We start from the raw sequence: 15,025 nt of genomic DNA on the forward strand, positions 1-15,025 counted from the left end.
GGCTGGAGTGCAGTGGCGCGATCTCAGCTCACTGCAAGCTCCCCCTCCCGGGATCATGCCATTCTCCTGCCTCAGCCTCCTGAGTAGCTGGGACTACAGGCGCCCGCCACCGCGCCCGGCTAATTTTTTTTGTACTTTTAGTAGAGACGGGGTTTCACTGTGGTCTCGATCTCCTGACCTTGTGATCCGCCCGCCTTAGCCTCCCAAAGTGCTGGGATTACAGGCGTGAGCCACCGCACCCGGCCTTATATCTGGACTTTTAATTTTAAAAAATAGAGATGGGGTCTTGCTATATTGGCCAGGTTGGTCTTGAACTCCTGGCCTCAAGCAATCCTCCCACCTCAGCCTCCCAAAGTGCTGAGATTACAGGCATGAGCCACCATGCCCAGCCTACAACAGCTTCCTAACTGGTCTCTATACCTCTAGGCTTTCCCCTCTCCAATCCAACCTCCGTACCAGTGATCCTTCTAAAATGTTAACTTGGTCACAACAGCTTGCTGCTTAAACTCTCAATGGATCTGCTGGATCTTCATAATTCAGGCCCTCAGTATGCTTAACAGCCCCTTTTTTGGCCACACCCAACCTACATCAGACATGATTAAGACTCCCACTTTTGGAGAATGTTTCTCCCTCTGCCCTGAACACAATTCCCTCTCCTCTTCATCTAATGAGGTGGTAGAACAGACCTTAGCTCCTCCTGCCTTCCCAAACTCTAGTATCTTTCACCTACTGTGCAAGCACTAGCCTAGTGTCCAACACATGGTAGATGCAAAATCAACATTTACATGGTAAGCAGCCAGAGGTACGACATTACTGGTATTAGATAGACACAGACTCTTTCTCCATCTGGTCTCTGGCCTCAATCTAGGATAGGGTCTTAATTTCTTTTGGGCCATAGACCACATTTTCTCCGTTCACTCTCTCAACTGACAAAATAATAATCAACCAACTCCTACTATATGCCAGGTACTGTTCCAAGCCCTGGGCATGCAGCACTGAACAAGACAGCAAGTTCCTTCTGGAATTTACATTCTAGTGGAGGGGAAAGAAGATAAACAACTAATACACATAATCAAGCCAGATAATTTCAAAGAGCAAACATGATCTGAAACCTGACACCTGAAAGATGAGTGATTCTGGCCTTAAGTATCTGGTAGGAAGTAGCCTGGACAGAGAGAACAATAAGTGCCAAGGCCCAGGTGTGGTTACAGCATAGTGGGGTCCAGGAGAAAGATATGAGATGAGAATAAAGGGAGTTCTGCATAAGACTTTGGAGATCTAAGCCCTCTGAGGCCCATTTACAGACTCTGCTCAAGAACCCCTGCTGAAGGGTTCTCAAAATACTTACTCTTTCACTTGCACAGTGGTGGCGTAGTTGGAGCAGGCACTCTCCACGGACACAGAGAAGCCCCGCCTGCCTTCAGTGGTGGCTGGCATGGAGATGAGCGTGACAGAGTAGGGCAGCTGGTCCTGAACAGACTCTGTGGAGAGTCTCTCAAACATGGGTGCCAGCACCACCTCATTGTGGCACTTCCCACTGGGGAGAGGGCACAGGGGGGAGTATGATGCTAGAGTCCCATGCAGAAGCCCCCCAGCAACCACTGCACCATGTGGCTTTAAGCAACAGTACCTATAGTCTCACTACCACCCTCTTTGTCATGATTCTAGCTGGCTGCTCAGAATGAGGAGCCTGGGTTCTCAGGGTGGGCTGGGACTGGGGGTGCTGAGCTGGATCTGCAGCAAGTGGTATATTTGGAAGAACATTGGCCTGGGTTGGGGTGAGATGGCCTGGGTTCTCTTCACTCTGCCTTTGACTCACAATGAGAACCTTGCCCTTGTACTATTCTATTCCATGAGCCCCAGGCTGACTTCTTTCATCAACCAAGGTGGTTGGACAGGGTGAGCTCTAAGGGGTCTTTGACTTTAATGTTCTGGGATCCTCCTTGAAGGTGCCTCCCACTGGGAGGATTGCAGGGCAGAGTGAAGACATTTTCAAGGTAGGTAAGAAAAAAGGGTAGAGACATGTGTAAATCATTCTGCTTACAAGTTAAAGAGCTGGTTAAGAGCACTGCTGTGATAGGAATCCAATGCTCTGACTACACTAACACTCTTTCTGCCCAACTCACCCTGCCACCGTCCCTCCCCCAGGCCACTCTTATATGGGAGAGGATAGACAAAGGACTACCATCTTACCAGTAGAGGGTGGCGTGCTGCACCAGTGCATATGCATCCCCATCCTCGATGATCACCTTGCAGCTCATACAGGCAAAGCACTCTGGGTGGTACTTGAACTCCCCAGCCACCTGTGAGCAGGTGGGGAGAAGGATGCACAAAGGGAGGAAGGAAGTGAGTTATCACTGTTGCTGGAGTGAGGACAGGGGTAGGTGAATGACCTCCAATCAAGGCCCCAGTCAAAATCCACTCTTTCACTCTCTGCCCTAGAGCTTCCAACGAAAGTGTCAGATTGGTACCTCCTGTCATTTCTGAGACTGCACAAAACTGTTTTCGTTTCAGTTATGAGAACAAGTCCCCAGAAGTAATCATCCCCACTAAAAAAGATCACAGTTCCTCCAATACAGAGTTAGCAAGTCTGTGACTATGCTTAAAGTCCTGTGTCCAGAGCGGGTATAAGAGGTAGCACCTCTCTCTGCCAGCCCATTCCAGAGTCTCCTTTTCTTATTCCCTGAACACAACCTAGGTATATCCTCCTTTCAGCCTATAACACTCTCCTTTGAGGTCCTTATCCAACTATACTGTGTCTCCTCTCTGCCTGCCTCTCCTCCCACTCCCAACATTAAACTATTAAGTCTTTGAGGGAAAGATCTTACCTTTCACTTAATAGGTGCTCAGCTGATACCTGCTGGTTGAATGAATGAATGAATAAAGGGAGATGCCCTGGCTGATGGAAAGACCAAAAGATGAACAGCCACGGGGAACTGGAAGCACTGTCAATGGACTGAACTGGAAGCACTGTCAATGGACTCTGAAGACCAAGAGGGGCAGATATGAAGGGACTCACTCACCATAAAAGGCCCTGTCATCAGCAGGGAGCACCCATGACAGAACTCCCCAAACTTCCCCCAGTAGTCCTTGGGGCAGTAGAGCTTCCCATCTTTCTCGTAGTACCAGTTGGTGAGGGAATCCTGGCATTCTGAACACCTGAAAGGCAAGACAAGAACTGAAATTCTCCTGGATCCCTGGAACCGGGCCACATAGGCTGTCCTTGGCTCCTAGGTCTGACAACAAAATAGACAGTCCTCTTTGATCCAAAGCCAAGATGGGGGAAAGCTACAGCCTTGTGCTATCTCCCCAAGGGAAGCTGGTTCAGAGTGAACAAGGCCCCAGAAACCAGCTCTGTGTTGCCTGCCTCAGTGGACAGACTAGTGTTTCACAACCTCTTTGGGTCTTGGAGCCCTCTGAGAATTTGATAAAAGCCAAGAAGCCTCCCTTAGAAAAATGCACATATAAGGAAGATGTGTATATAATTTAGGTGGGGGGGTGTGTGTGTATATAAAGGATTCTCTGAAACCTATTTATGGCACCAGTTAAGGACCTCTGGTCTTGACAGATATTTCAATGAACAAAAGCAGTTTGATCATCTCCACTCCTCAAAACTGACCCACCACCAACAGCGTTACCAATGTAATGTTCTTGCCAAAAATATGTTAAGTATAAAAAAACTGATCAGGCAAATCTAGAATGTGGGTTATTCTATAAGATAACTGGTCTTGACTCTTCTAAAAAGTCATGGGGAGAAGAAAAGGCACAGATTTAAAAAAGCCTAGAGACACAGCAACCAAATATGATGCCTACACCTTGGATTCAAATTTAGAATAAAAAAGGCAACAGCCATGAACATTTTTTGGAACTGAGGAAATCTGGATTTGGACTATAATATTATATTGTAAAATTACTGTGAATTTTCTTAGATGTGATGATATTTGACTTATATAGGAGAATTCTTAGGAGAAACATATTGAACTATTTAAGGGTAAAAGTCAAGATGCATTTAAGTTACTCTGAAATAGTTCAACAAAAATAAATAAATGAAAGTATATAGACAGAGGGAGAGAGAGACACAAAGTGGCATAACATTAACAAATGATGAATCTATGTGAAAGGTATGTAGGTGTTATTTGAACTACATTTTCAACTTTTTTACATATTTGAAATTTTTTTCAAAATAAAATATTGGGGAAGAAACCCAACATTCTATTAGCAACGTGTAAGATGTATATGTTAGATCCACAGCTTGCTGGGCGGGGTGGCTGATGCCTGTAATCCCAGCACTTTGGGAAGCTAAGATGGGAGGATCACTTGAGACCAGCCTGAGCAACATAGTAAGACCCCGTCTCTTAAAAAAAAAAAAAAAAAAAAATCCATAGCTCCCTTCTCCCCTAATCACCTGGCTATGAAGTCCCACCTCTCAAAAGTCAGGTGTGTTGTCAGGACTTACCTGCACAACCTCCTCCTTCCTTCTGAGCTTCCCAACACACACAGCTAAGAGCTCATTGGCCTGCTGAGCCCACGCCATTTCTTTCCTTCTAGTTCCTTCTTTTCCCTATTCTCGTTGTCAAGGCCTTCCACCTTCCACAGTGGCCATATCGTTGTTTCCAAGAGGTTTCAACATTGCTTGGGTTGAATCTTGATCCTGCCACTTACTAGTTACATCATCTTGGGCAAGATATTTTACTTACTTCTCTGGCCTAGTTTCCTCATCTATAAAATGAACTGCTGTGAAAATTAAAGGAAATAATATGTATTAAAAATATAGAGAGCAGCTGGGCACAGTGGCTCATGCTTGTAATCCCAGCACTTTGGGAGGCCGAGGCAGGTGGATCACTTGAAGTCAGGAGTTCGAGACCAGCCTGGCCAATATGGTGAAACCCGGTCTCTACTAAAAATACAAAAAATTAGCCGGGCATGGTGGCACGAACCTGTAATCCCAGCTTCTCGGGAGGCTGAGGCAGGAGAATCGCTGGAACCCAGGAGGTGGAGGTTGTAGTGAGCCAAGATCATGCTACTGCACTCCAGCCTGGGTGACAGAGCCAGACTCCGTCTCAAAAAAAATTATGGATAGATAGACAGAGATAGCTTATATAAAAGACCTAATATAGGCTGGGCATGGTGGCTCACACCTGTAATCCCAGCACTTTGGGAGGCTGAGGCAGGCAGATCACAAGGTCAGGAGTTTTGAGACTAGCCTGGCCAACATAGTGAAATCCTATCTCTACTAAAAATACAAAAATTAGCCAGTCATGGTGGCTTGCGCTTGTAGTCCCAGCTACTCAGAAGGCTGAGGCAAGAGAATTGCTTGAACCTGGGAGGCAGAGGTTGTGGTGATCCGAGACTGCACCACTGCACTCCAGCCTGGACAACAAAGCGAGACTCCGTCTCAAAAAAAAAAAAAAAAAAAAAAAAAGACCAAATATAGTAGAAACTCAGTATGTGTTAACTTTTATTAAAGATGATAATGACAATGTAATGGCAGTTCACATTATCAGCCACTTCCTGTCACTAGCTGGACAACTTCTCTTAGTAGCTTTCTCTCATTGAAAACAACTAATAGCATCCCATTATTACAAAGAGCCAATGTGAAGAGGAAATAAGCTAATGTATGAGAGAAAGTCTTTTGCCAGGCAAGTGCATTATTATAACTTGCTAAGCACTGCAGATATAAAAGATAAATACACAGGGCACCCTACTTCACTTTTCGTGAGCTTATGAAGAGTTGAGGAAGAGAAAGTCTAAATAAAATTCAACAATGCAAGGTGAGAGGACACAATGAGTTCTACTACTTCTGAGCAATGCAGGAGGTAGAGAAGAGGGGCAGGAATGAGTTGAAGCAGCTGAGCTAGGAAGTCTAGAGAAGCAAGTCCCTGAGAATTCCTTTATCCTTCTGGAGTGGCCAATTCCCCCCTGGGTGCTCAACAAACACTGATGGCTATTTTTACCCTATAGCTTTTCCTACTTGTCTTATGGAAGGGGAACTTCAGGGTCTAGAGGGCTGGGTATGGCATGAAGAGTATGGCTGTGAAGTGTCTAAAAACTGCACAGTGAGGATGTAGGCAGAGGGGAAGACTGTTCTTGGTATGTGGCTCACACTCCTCTCAATGTAAGATACATGTGGGATGAGCTCTAAATGAGGAGGAGAGAGATATGGGTTCAAGTTCTTGGGTGCTAACATAGCCTTGGACAAGCCCCTTTCCCTCTCTGGGTTGTTTCCCCACCTGTGAAACAAGGGGACACATAATACCCTGGGTCCCCTTAACTCTGTGCATATCTGTGTTTTTCCCTAGATGATCTGAGGTTCCACTCTTAGTACCACCATTTACCACCTAAGTGATCTTGGGCTAGCCCCTTCACTTCTCATTTGTGAAATGGCAATGTCATCACCTACTTTCAAGGTAGCAGTGAGGATTTTTTCTTTTTTTTTTTTGAGATGGAGTTTTGCTGTTATCACCCAGGCTGGAGTGCAGTGGCTCGATCTCAGCTCACTGCAACCTCTGCCTCCCGAGGTCAAGTGATTTTCCTGCCTCAGCCTCCTGAGTAGCTGGGATTACTGGCGCAGGCCACCACCACACCCAGCTAATTTTTCTATTTTTAGTAGAGATGGAGTTTCCCTGTGTTGGAGAGGCTGGTCTCGAACTCCTGACCTCAAGTGATCCGCCCCCGCCCGCCTTGGCCTCCCAAAGTGTTGGGCTTACAGGCGTGAGCCACTGTGCCTGGCCTGCAGCGAGGATTAAATGTGGTTCTGAAGAACTATGGGGTGCCCAACAGAGGGCTGGCAGTAGGAGCAGGGGCTTCCTTCTTGCCTCCCGTCTTCTGACTTAGAAGTTCCGGGGCAACCAGCTTTCTTCTTCACTAGACTGTTAGTTCCCTGAGGATAAAAACAGCATCCCACTTACTCTTGTTGGACTCAGCACCAAGCAAAGGACCTGGAAGAGCAAAGCTTTAACAAATGTTTCCAAACCAAAAATGGTAGGAGTGGCAAGAACCAGTAGCCCAGGTGGGGGAGCACAAGGGTTCCATGGCTCATGGCCACCAGGTCCTTTTTTTCTTCTGTGTGCAGACATATTTGCACCCAAATGCAGGCCTGGGCTTTGTTACGCCCTTGCAATGGTATGTACGCCGCAGGGCATGGGAGCACCAAAACACACCCTCCTTTCCATTGCCAATATCCTGCTTTTGTTTGCTGCAAGTAGCTCTGGCCAGGCCCAGGAGAGGGAGCAGGGAGAGAAACAAGTGCAGGCATGCAGGAGACAGCCAGGCCAGCCTGCTGGGAAGAACACCTGGCTAGAGAGCAACATCACCAGTCCACACATCTGTGTCAAGGAATGCCTTTAAAGGGCACAGCCAGCTACATGGCCAAAACTGCCACAGATGTCTCTGAAGAACTGGAACGTGAACAGCTGATAGGACTGGGTATGGGTCCCTAAGCTGTGTTTTGCCACAGAACACAACTGGGTTCTTGGACCACTTAAGAAGTTGCCATGGTAGAGTTCAGAGTTCTAGCTTAGCTATCAATTAACAGCTACTATTTATTGAATGCCAACCATAATCCAGGTCCTATATGAGGTACCTTATTTATATTATCTCTAATCCTGACAACCCTACAAGGTAGTAGGATTATCCCTATTTTATAGAAGACTGAAAAGCAGAGTTAAAGTCAAATAATTCTGCAAAGTTGCCCAATACATAATTGATGGAGCTGGAATGTGAAGCTATGTGTGCTTGGCTACAAAGCCGCATCCACTGTACTATGTCACTGGACTGAGACAGCACATCTCTCAACAGCTGAGCCTCAGGATTCTCACCTGTGAAAATAAGGAGGCTGGAGGCCTGACAGTTCAAGACCCTTTGAGTGTTAACACTTCATGATGCTTCTCCTTTACTCCAAGTACTGAATGTTAAATGGCACAATTCTCCTCCTTCATATACTTCACAGTGTTCAATTCCCCAGCAGTCTCTGTTCTTTTAAGCAAAGAATCCAGAACATACTCTGGAACTGTAAGGTGCTACTCAAACATGTTCCACCTTAGATTCTTAGAGGCCATGGACCCTATACGTTCTTCCCAAAGCCAAGGCTGTTTTTCTACCTTTCAGCTTTTGAAAGTTTCAAGTGAAAGTCAAAATCTGCCCTGGCTGTAGGTAAAAGAGTACCCAGCTGGGAGGTGGTGAAGCTGAGGTCTGAACCAGTCATCCCACTGTCCTGAGGAGCCAGAGTGAATTGAGCTGAAATCCTCAGGTCAGGGGAGATCACCTAGAAGCCTACATACGCTGAGGGTACGCCTAAAGACAACCTCCAAAACTCATCTTCCAAAACTATTAGAGGGGTTCCAAGGGCTTGGGCAGATACAAAGTGCACAGAACCCTGGTGGTCAGTTCAGTGGGCCAACCCAGATCCACACAGAGACCTTTTGAGTCAGCAGAGAACACATGAGTTTTTTTAAAAAAGATAATCAGTTGAGATTTTATCTTTCAAGACCTGGATCCATATTCCTTCTCTGCCATTTACTATCTGTGTCACCTAAGGCCAGTTACTTCATGACTCTGAGCCTCAGTTTCCTCACTTGTACACTGCTGATAGGATCTTATGGGGTTATGAGAATTAAATTATGTACAGATGTCCTGCATGATGCCTGGCTCACAGCAGGTAGCCAGTAAGTATTCATTTATTTCCCTCCCCAATTTGAGAACGCCAAGGGCAAATGCAGACAGACCCCTTTTTCTCCTATGCCCAGCAATATGGACCTGCTTCTCAGCCCAGAATGAGACAGATTTCTGTAAGTAAGGTCCTAAAATGAATTATTTCTCTATTCAATTAGAAATCAACATTTTTTTTTAAGAGACAAGAGTCTTACTCTGTCACCCAGACTGGAGTGCAGTGGCACAATCATTGCTCACTATAGTCTGACACCCCAGGCTCAAGAGATCCTCCTGCCTCAGCCTCCTGAGTAGCTGGGACTACAGGTGCACACCACCATGCCTGGCTAATTTTTTATTTTTTGTGGAGACAGGGTCTCCCTATGTTGCCCAAGCTGGTCTTAAACTCCTGGACTCAAGTGATCCTCCAGCCTTGGCCTCCCAAAGTGCTGGGGTTACAGGAAGGAGCCACCACACCCAGCTGAAATCAACTGTTTTAATAGATTCCTAACAATTAGGAAATAGTTACTGTGCATCTACGATGTGTAAGAACAAGCAGGCAAGGTGCTGTGCTGAGAGAAGCCAAGTGAGATAAGACAGAGACCCAGCCCTCACTCACATCCAGATTCTTCAGACAAAAATGTTTACAGGTAAATTCTCAACCTTATGGGGTAAGAGAACCAGTCATTACTGCAGTGGATTTACACATGTTAAAGCATAAGCCCTCCCATGTCCTGATGAAGACCTGGCTGGATGGTCATCCCTTAACCTCCCGGTGAGCAGCCAGTTGTAGAGAAGCTTCTTTCAGCCCCCAGCCTCTGAATTGACTGGGCTGGAAAGAGAGAAAAGGAAGCTCCCTCCACTATAGCCTGAGGGCACCTGGAGAGCATCACAATTGGGGATGCCAACTTTTCCCCAGGGCCCAGAAGGGCAGATATGACAGGGGCCTAGAGAGACTCTGTTCCATAAGAGCTCAGTCAAAAATCCCTTTATTACTCCTCCTTCCTGCAGATCCTGTAGACTGAAACAGTCTGACAATTAAGCTGTAAGTATTATGGAGTATGTTATTATTGTTTTAAAAAATTAACCAAACACATAATGAAGCCTATGAACAGCAAGAAATAAGTGTTGCTAGAGTGCACTGATTCAGTTCCAACCAAAAACCAGGAAGACTGTAGTTTCAAGTAATTTGTGTAGTTGTACTGCAGTTAAAGACAGGGCCTCCATTATTTGGCAAATAATGGAAAAGAGCTTGTGTGCCTTTGAGGAGCCACATAGAAGTTGCAGAGTTGGGAACCACTCACCTGATCTAAGTCCTTCATTTTTCAGATAAGGAGAAAAAGAGTCCCGGAGGACCTAAGGCACCTGCCAAATGTTACTGTGAAGCTGGGCAGAGCTATGCATAATTATTTCCCTTTAAACATGGATTGCTTTGGAACACAAAGATTAATTTGTTTTCTTCAAGAGATAACGTGTAAACCCAAGCTCATTAAATCAGTATTGGATATTAAGTGCAATTCTATAAAAAGAAAAATGCTTTAAAGATGTCCGACAAAAACCACTCCCTAATTTACCTCTTTTGTAAATTCCAATTTGAGGTATTTTCTTACTTGGAAGTACAGTGGTAATTGCATCTCACTCCTCACGTTAGTGTGGGTAGGAAAGACAGTGCATTCTCCACTGAGTATGTTTGGCCTATCAGGCAGAGGTGTATGGGACACAGAAGTTGTATTCTTCATTCCCTTGCTCCCTCTTTCTCCTTCACATGTCACGCCTGATCATGTCCCCGTGGAATCTGGTTGCGTCACTTTCCTTGCAACCACAGCCCCACAACTCCTATAGATTTTGTACTCCCCCAGAGGCCAAGGATCAAGGACTTAATTTGTTTCACAGAATCCAGCAAGGACCCTGTTCAGGAGCCCAAGAAGTCTGGCTTCTACTTTCTGCCAGGGACGAAACTGAGGCCCAAAGAGGAGCCCTTGAAGATACCCTATAATAAAAGACAGAGGGGCTAATGGCAGAAAGAGTTTTCTCACCAGGTAGTGATGTGGCAATGGATTGACACCTGGGAGAGCAGAGGGTCTGGGTGGCCCCTCCCTGGGGGAAAAGAGCCCTGTGTGCCACCTATCTCTTCAGAAGTGACTTCAGGAAAGTGGCCTCTTATATGGGGGAGGGGAGAGTGCTACAGAAAGTCAGTCAGAACCCCCCAGACTCTAGCTGGGCAAACGGAGCTTGGGGGCGGGGGGGCAAGGTGATCAGGTTCTCCAGAAAGGCTGGGGCAGAACAAGACAAAGGGCAGGTGGACTTGGGTGGCATTGGTGGCCTGGCCCTTAAAGGTTCAGGTGGAGAGTTCATTATCTGCTCTAGTTCCACCTCCTGAGAAGTTGTGTCCTCCCTGGGTTCCCTGCCTCTCCAAGGGTAAAAGGGGTATAGTTTCTGGCTCCTAAAGGAACAACCCTTCCCCTAAGCGGCCTTCCCAGGATTAAAAGTAAGAGAAATTAATGAGGACCTGAAATGTGACTACTTCAACACTTGGCATCTTAATTCCGCATGGTAAAAGCTTTCTCCTAAAGTCAAGATCAATTTCCATTGGCTCTTTAGAAAACAATATCAGCCATACCTTCAACAAGTCAGGCAAACTATCCCTTTTTCTACTCTCTGCTAGGAAAGGAAAACAAACCTGATAATTTCCTCTCTACTAGGAGAAGAAAACAAACCTGCAGCCCCCGAAGAATGAGAGAAAGTCAGGAAGACAGAAAAAGCTGCCCAGTGAGGCTCCATATGTTAACTTTGTTGAAACTGGTTGCCTCATCTGTAAAATGGGGATATATAATCTCTTTAGGCTGTTGAGAGATTAAAGGATAAAGTGTCCAGCAGGGCGCTTGGTAGAGTCAGCATTGAGGACCAGTTCCCGTCCCCCTCCCCCCAGTCCAGACACCTCCCACCACTCTACCAGGGTCCAGTCATTCCACGAAACCACATGGTACACTGCTTTTCTGCCCAGGGCCTGGCCACCTGACTAGTATCCCGGCAGCAAGATCTGGGCACTGGACCTAGTTTAGGGAAGCCAGAAGGGAAAAGTCGACAAGGACCACTGGTGAGGGGGAGGCAGCCTTTTTGGAACAACAGGCTGCTCCCAAAGAATGAAAACAAGCCCCACCCTAGTCTGGAATGGCTCCATTCAGAAGGGACCTAGAGGGCCAGAATCCCCCTGGGGAGTTTCTATGGGAGGTGGAGTGGGGCAATGAGCAAAGAAAGCCAGGTTGGAGGTAGAGTTTCCACATCTCCCTTTGAGAAGCCCCAGAGAGAGGCTCGTGGAGGTACTCAGGCCTAGGGACTGAGGAGGTGTGGGGGCTGGCCCAGCAGCTCAGGAACACTCCAAAGTCCATTGCTCCAGTCTCAGAAGCACTGGCCCAGGTCTTTCCCCAGCAACTACATTCACCTGGGAGCTCAGAAGCCCCTCAAGGTCAGAGGCTAATGTGCCTGCCATTAAGAGAACAAATGTTTATAAGGTACCTATTGTGTACCAGGCTACCCACACCCAGGACTTGCCAGTTTCCACAGTTTGGCAAAACCTGCCCATCCTGCTTGTTGGGACAAATTTCTGGGCAGGCAGCATGGCCCGCAGGTAAGACATGTGAGAGCTAGAAACAGCACTCTATCTGTGCTATTCCCCCTGGAAGCAGTAACACCTAGAAGGGGCAGGTCAGTGGCATCTTTTGGAGGCTCTTTCAGGTTTGCCTGGGATGGAAGAGGAGCTGGAGCTCCCTAAGAAGTTCCTTCTGGGTATATCCCTCCCCTCACCACTTCCAGGACATAATGGGGGTACCTCACAAGGCCGATTCTGCTTGGGTATAACCTCTCCTGGCTTCTGCCTGGCAGAACCGATGGTAAAGGACTAAGTGAGAAGGAGATTTCGGGAGACCACCCTCTTCTCAGGACCAGGGGCCAGGAGAGACAGAGAGGGGAACTCGGAGACCAACTCACCGAAATGGGTCTCTGGAGGTGAAGTAAGCCGGGACTGACAAGTAACTCCCCATCTTCTTCCCACACCAGATAAACAGGCTCAGCTGCAAATCCGTCTATGAGTGCCTCGGGCCGGCTGTAGATGGCCACCATGACAGGCCCAGGGCTCCCAACACCTCTGGCTGCAGGCAGGCTGCCCTGAGTTCACCTCTCCCTCCGGAGCAGCTGGAGGAGCCTGAGGACTCCAGGCCACTTGCCCCCCAGCAGATTCCCACAGGGGCTCATGGCTGGGATGGCTCCTCCCTAGTTCTTAGAAGCTCAGGCGGCCCCTCTGGCCTCGGAGAAAACGACCTCTTTGAGGAGGCTACATACACACTGGCATTCTTGAGCAAGGGCCGGTGACTAGCTAAGAAAGAAGCGCTGCTGTCAAGTTAGCCTTCTTCTTCAGTCCCACCCCTGAATGAGGGAGGGAGGGAGGAAGAGGAGGAGCTCCCGCAGAACCGAGGTGTGTGGTTGGAGCAGCTGTTAGGAAACAGACCTTGCAGGCAAGGGGTGGAGCTGGGCTGGATCGAGGCTGCAGGCAGGCGCTGCAGACAATAACTGGGACCGACTGAGCGTCCATCCTGAGCTCAGGGAAGGGCAAGGCAGGATACAGGGTGAACATATCTGGCCCCAGATGTCCCGCAGAGGAGCTGCCTACAGGACAGTAATTCTGCTTGGAGGTGAAAAAAAAAAAAAAAAAGCAGAGGATGCCAGGTCCAGGAAGAGCCACACCAGACAGAGGGACCTCTGGTAGGAGAGGCAGGTCCAGAGAGCCATCCTCGCTCCGAGCTGACATCTGTTCTGTCCTGGCACTAGGGCTCCCATTCATTCCCTCCCTCTGCCTCGCCTGGGGACAGCCTCAAGAGCTAACCAATGGGAGGTGACACTTCCACTCCAGGGCAGGGCTGTGTTGCAAATAAGGAAACGAGTCCCAGGGTATTAATCTACACCTGATGTGTCTCCATGTGGTAAACACTATATGCACTCTTATTTCTCTGAGACAGGAATTATTCCCACTCTACAGACAAGGAAAGTGAGGTACAGAGAGATTACGTAACTCAAGGTCAAAAAGGGAGTCAGTGGCAGGCCTGGGATTTAAATGTAGGCCCATGTGAGTTGGAGTAGGCCCCCAGAGCTGGAGTTCTCCCACTACCAGGCTTCATTCTGGCTCTTCAAGGAGAAAAATCTTTTCCAAAGCCCTCTGCAAATAGGATGGAGCCCAGGTTACTCTCATTCACTCACTATTCACTGGCTGTTCACACACAGAACACCATCCACTGGCCTCTGTGGACAGTAGAACTTCTTCTACTTGTCCAATGATAACCATGCTTTTCAAACTGAAAAATGGGGCGTGAGGGAGAAGGCGGCCTGGGGTGCCAAAAGGGATTGATAAGCCTAAGTATCTGGAATGGGAGCCCGCCTGAAGAGCCCCAGTTGTGATGATGACCAAACCAGAGCTTACCACGGAGAAAGCCCTTGTCTCCCTGCCTGCAGGATTGTAAAGGAAAAAGCAAGGCTGCTGGAGAAAATTAGAATACTAGGACCTCACTATTGGATTTGGGGCAGTGACATCAGCTCTCCCTCATTAGGCACACACCTCTCACCATTGTAAAGGGCCAGAAGTCACCCTGCAGCTTCTATGTCTTACTGTGAACCATGGCAGCAAAGTCTGATAAAGATGGTAGATGGGGTTACAAAGGAGCCTTTTCCCATTCCACCAACGGGGCACAGGGACAACAATGCATGAGATAAGAGCACATGGGTTTGAATACTGATAATAAGCTACCATTTATTGAGCAGTTAATATGTTCTAGGCCCTGTGTTAAGTGCTTAGCATCTATTATCCATCATATTTAAATTGCCAGTATATGGGGTAAATGTCATCAGCCTCATTCAACAGATTAGGAAATAGGTTCTGAGGGGTTATGTCACTATCCTCAAGACAAATAGCTGGTAAGTGGTGAGGGTGGGTTTTTTTTTTTTGAGTCAGGGTCTCTCTCTGTCACTCAGGCTGGAATGCAGTGGTGCCATCATGGCTCACTACAATCTCAACCTTGACCTTCTGGACTCAAGTGATCCTCTCACCTCAGCCTCCAGAGTAGCTGGGACGACAGATGCATGCCATCACGCCCAGCTGCAAGGCTGGGTTTCAAACCTGGTACATATGTATGGCTCTAGAGCACAGGTCAAGGCACTTTTCCTGTAAAGGGCCAGAGAACAAATATCTTAGGCTCTGCAGGCCATACAGATTCTGTTGTGACTACTCAGTTGTGTCATTACAGAGCAAAAGCAGCCATATATAAAACATAAACTAAGGGACATGGTTGTGTTCCAATAGATATTTACTTATGGAAAGATTTTTTTTTTTTTT

At 47.3% G+C, this 15,025-nt stretch overlaps 1 protein-coding gene across 3 annotated transcripts in view; it reads right to left on the reverse strand.

Annotated features, from left to right (window-relative positions):
- The window catches only part of LIMK2 (LIM domain kinase 2), a 70,282-nt gene that overhangs the window by 21,026 nt on the left and 34,231 nt on the right, over positions 1-15,025 (reverse strand). Inside the window, exons 1-4 of one of the 3 annotated variants that reach the window (XM_011979030.1) lie at positions 12,634-13,092; positions 3,024-3,159; positions 2,194-2,303; positions 1,349-1,537 (exon numbers count right to left, since the gene is read on the reverse strand). In XM_011979030.1, coding sequence (XP_011834420.1) covers positions 1,349-1,537; positions 2,194-2,303; positions 3,024-3,159; positions 12,634-12,686 — 488 coding nt within the window. In that variant the 5' untranslated portion in view covers positions 12,687-13,092. Of the gene's footprint in view, positions 1-1,348; positions 1,538-2,193; positions 2,304-3,023; positions 3,160-12,633; positions 13,093-15,025 lie in introns of those variants that run through there. The other 2 variants (XM_011979031.1, XM_011979029.1) reach the window with 2 other exon arrangements.

Source organism: Mandrillus leucophaeus, unplaced genomic scaffold (assembly GCF_000951045.1).
Source record: "Mandrillus leucophaeus isolate KB7577 unplaced genomic scaffold, Mleu.le_1.0 Scaffold2, whole genome shotgun sequence".
Classification (NCBI taxonomy): Eukaryota; Metazoa; Chordata; class Mammalia; order Primates; family Cercopithecidae; genus Mandrillus; species Mandrillus leucophaeus.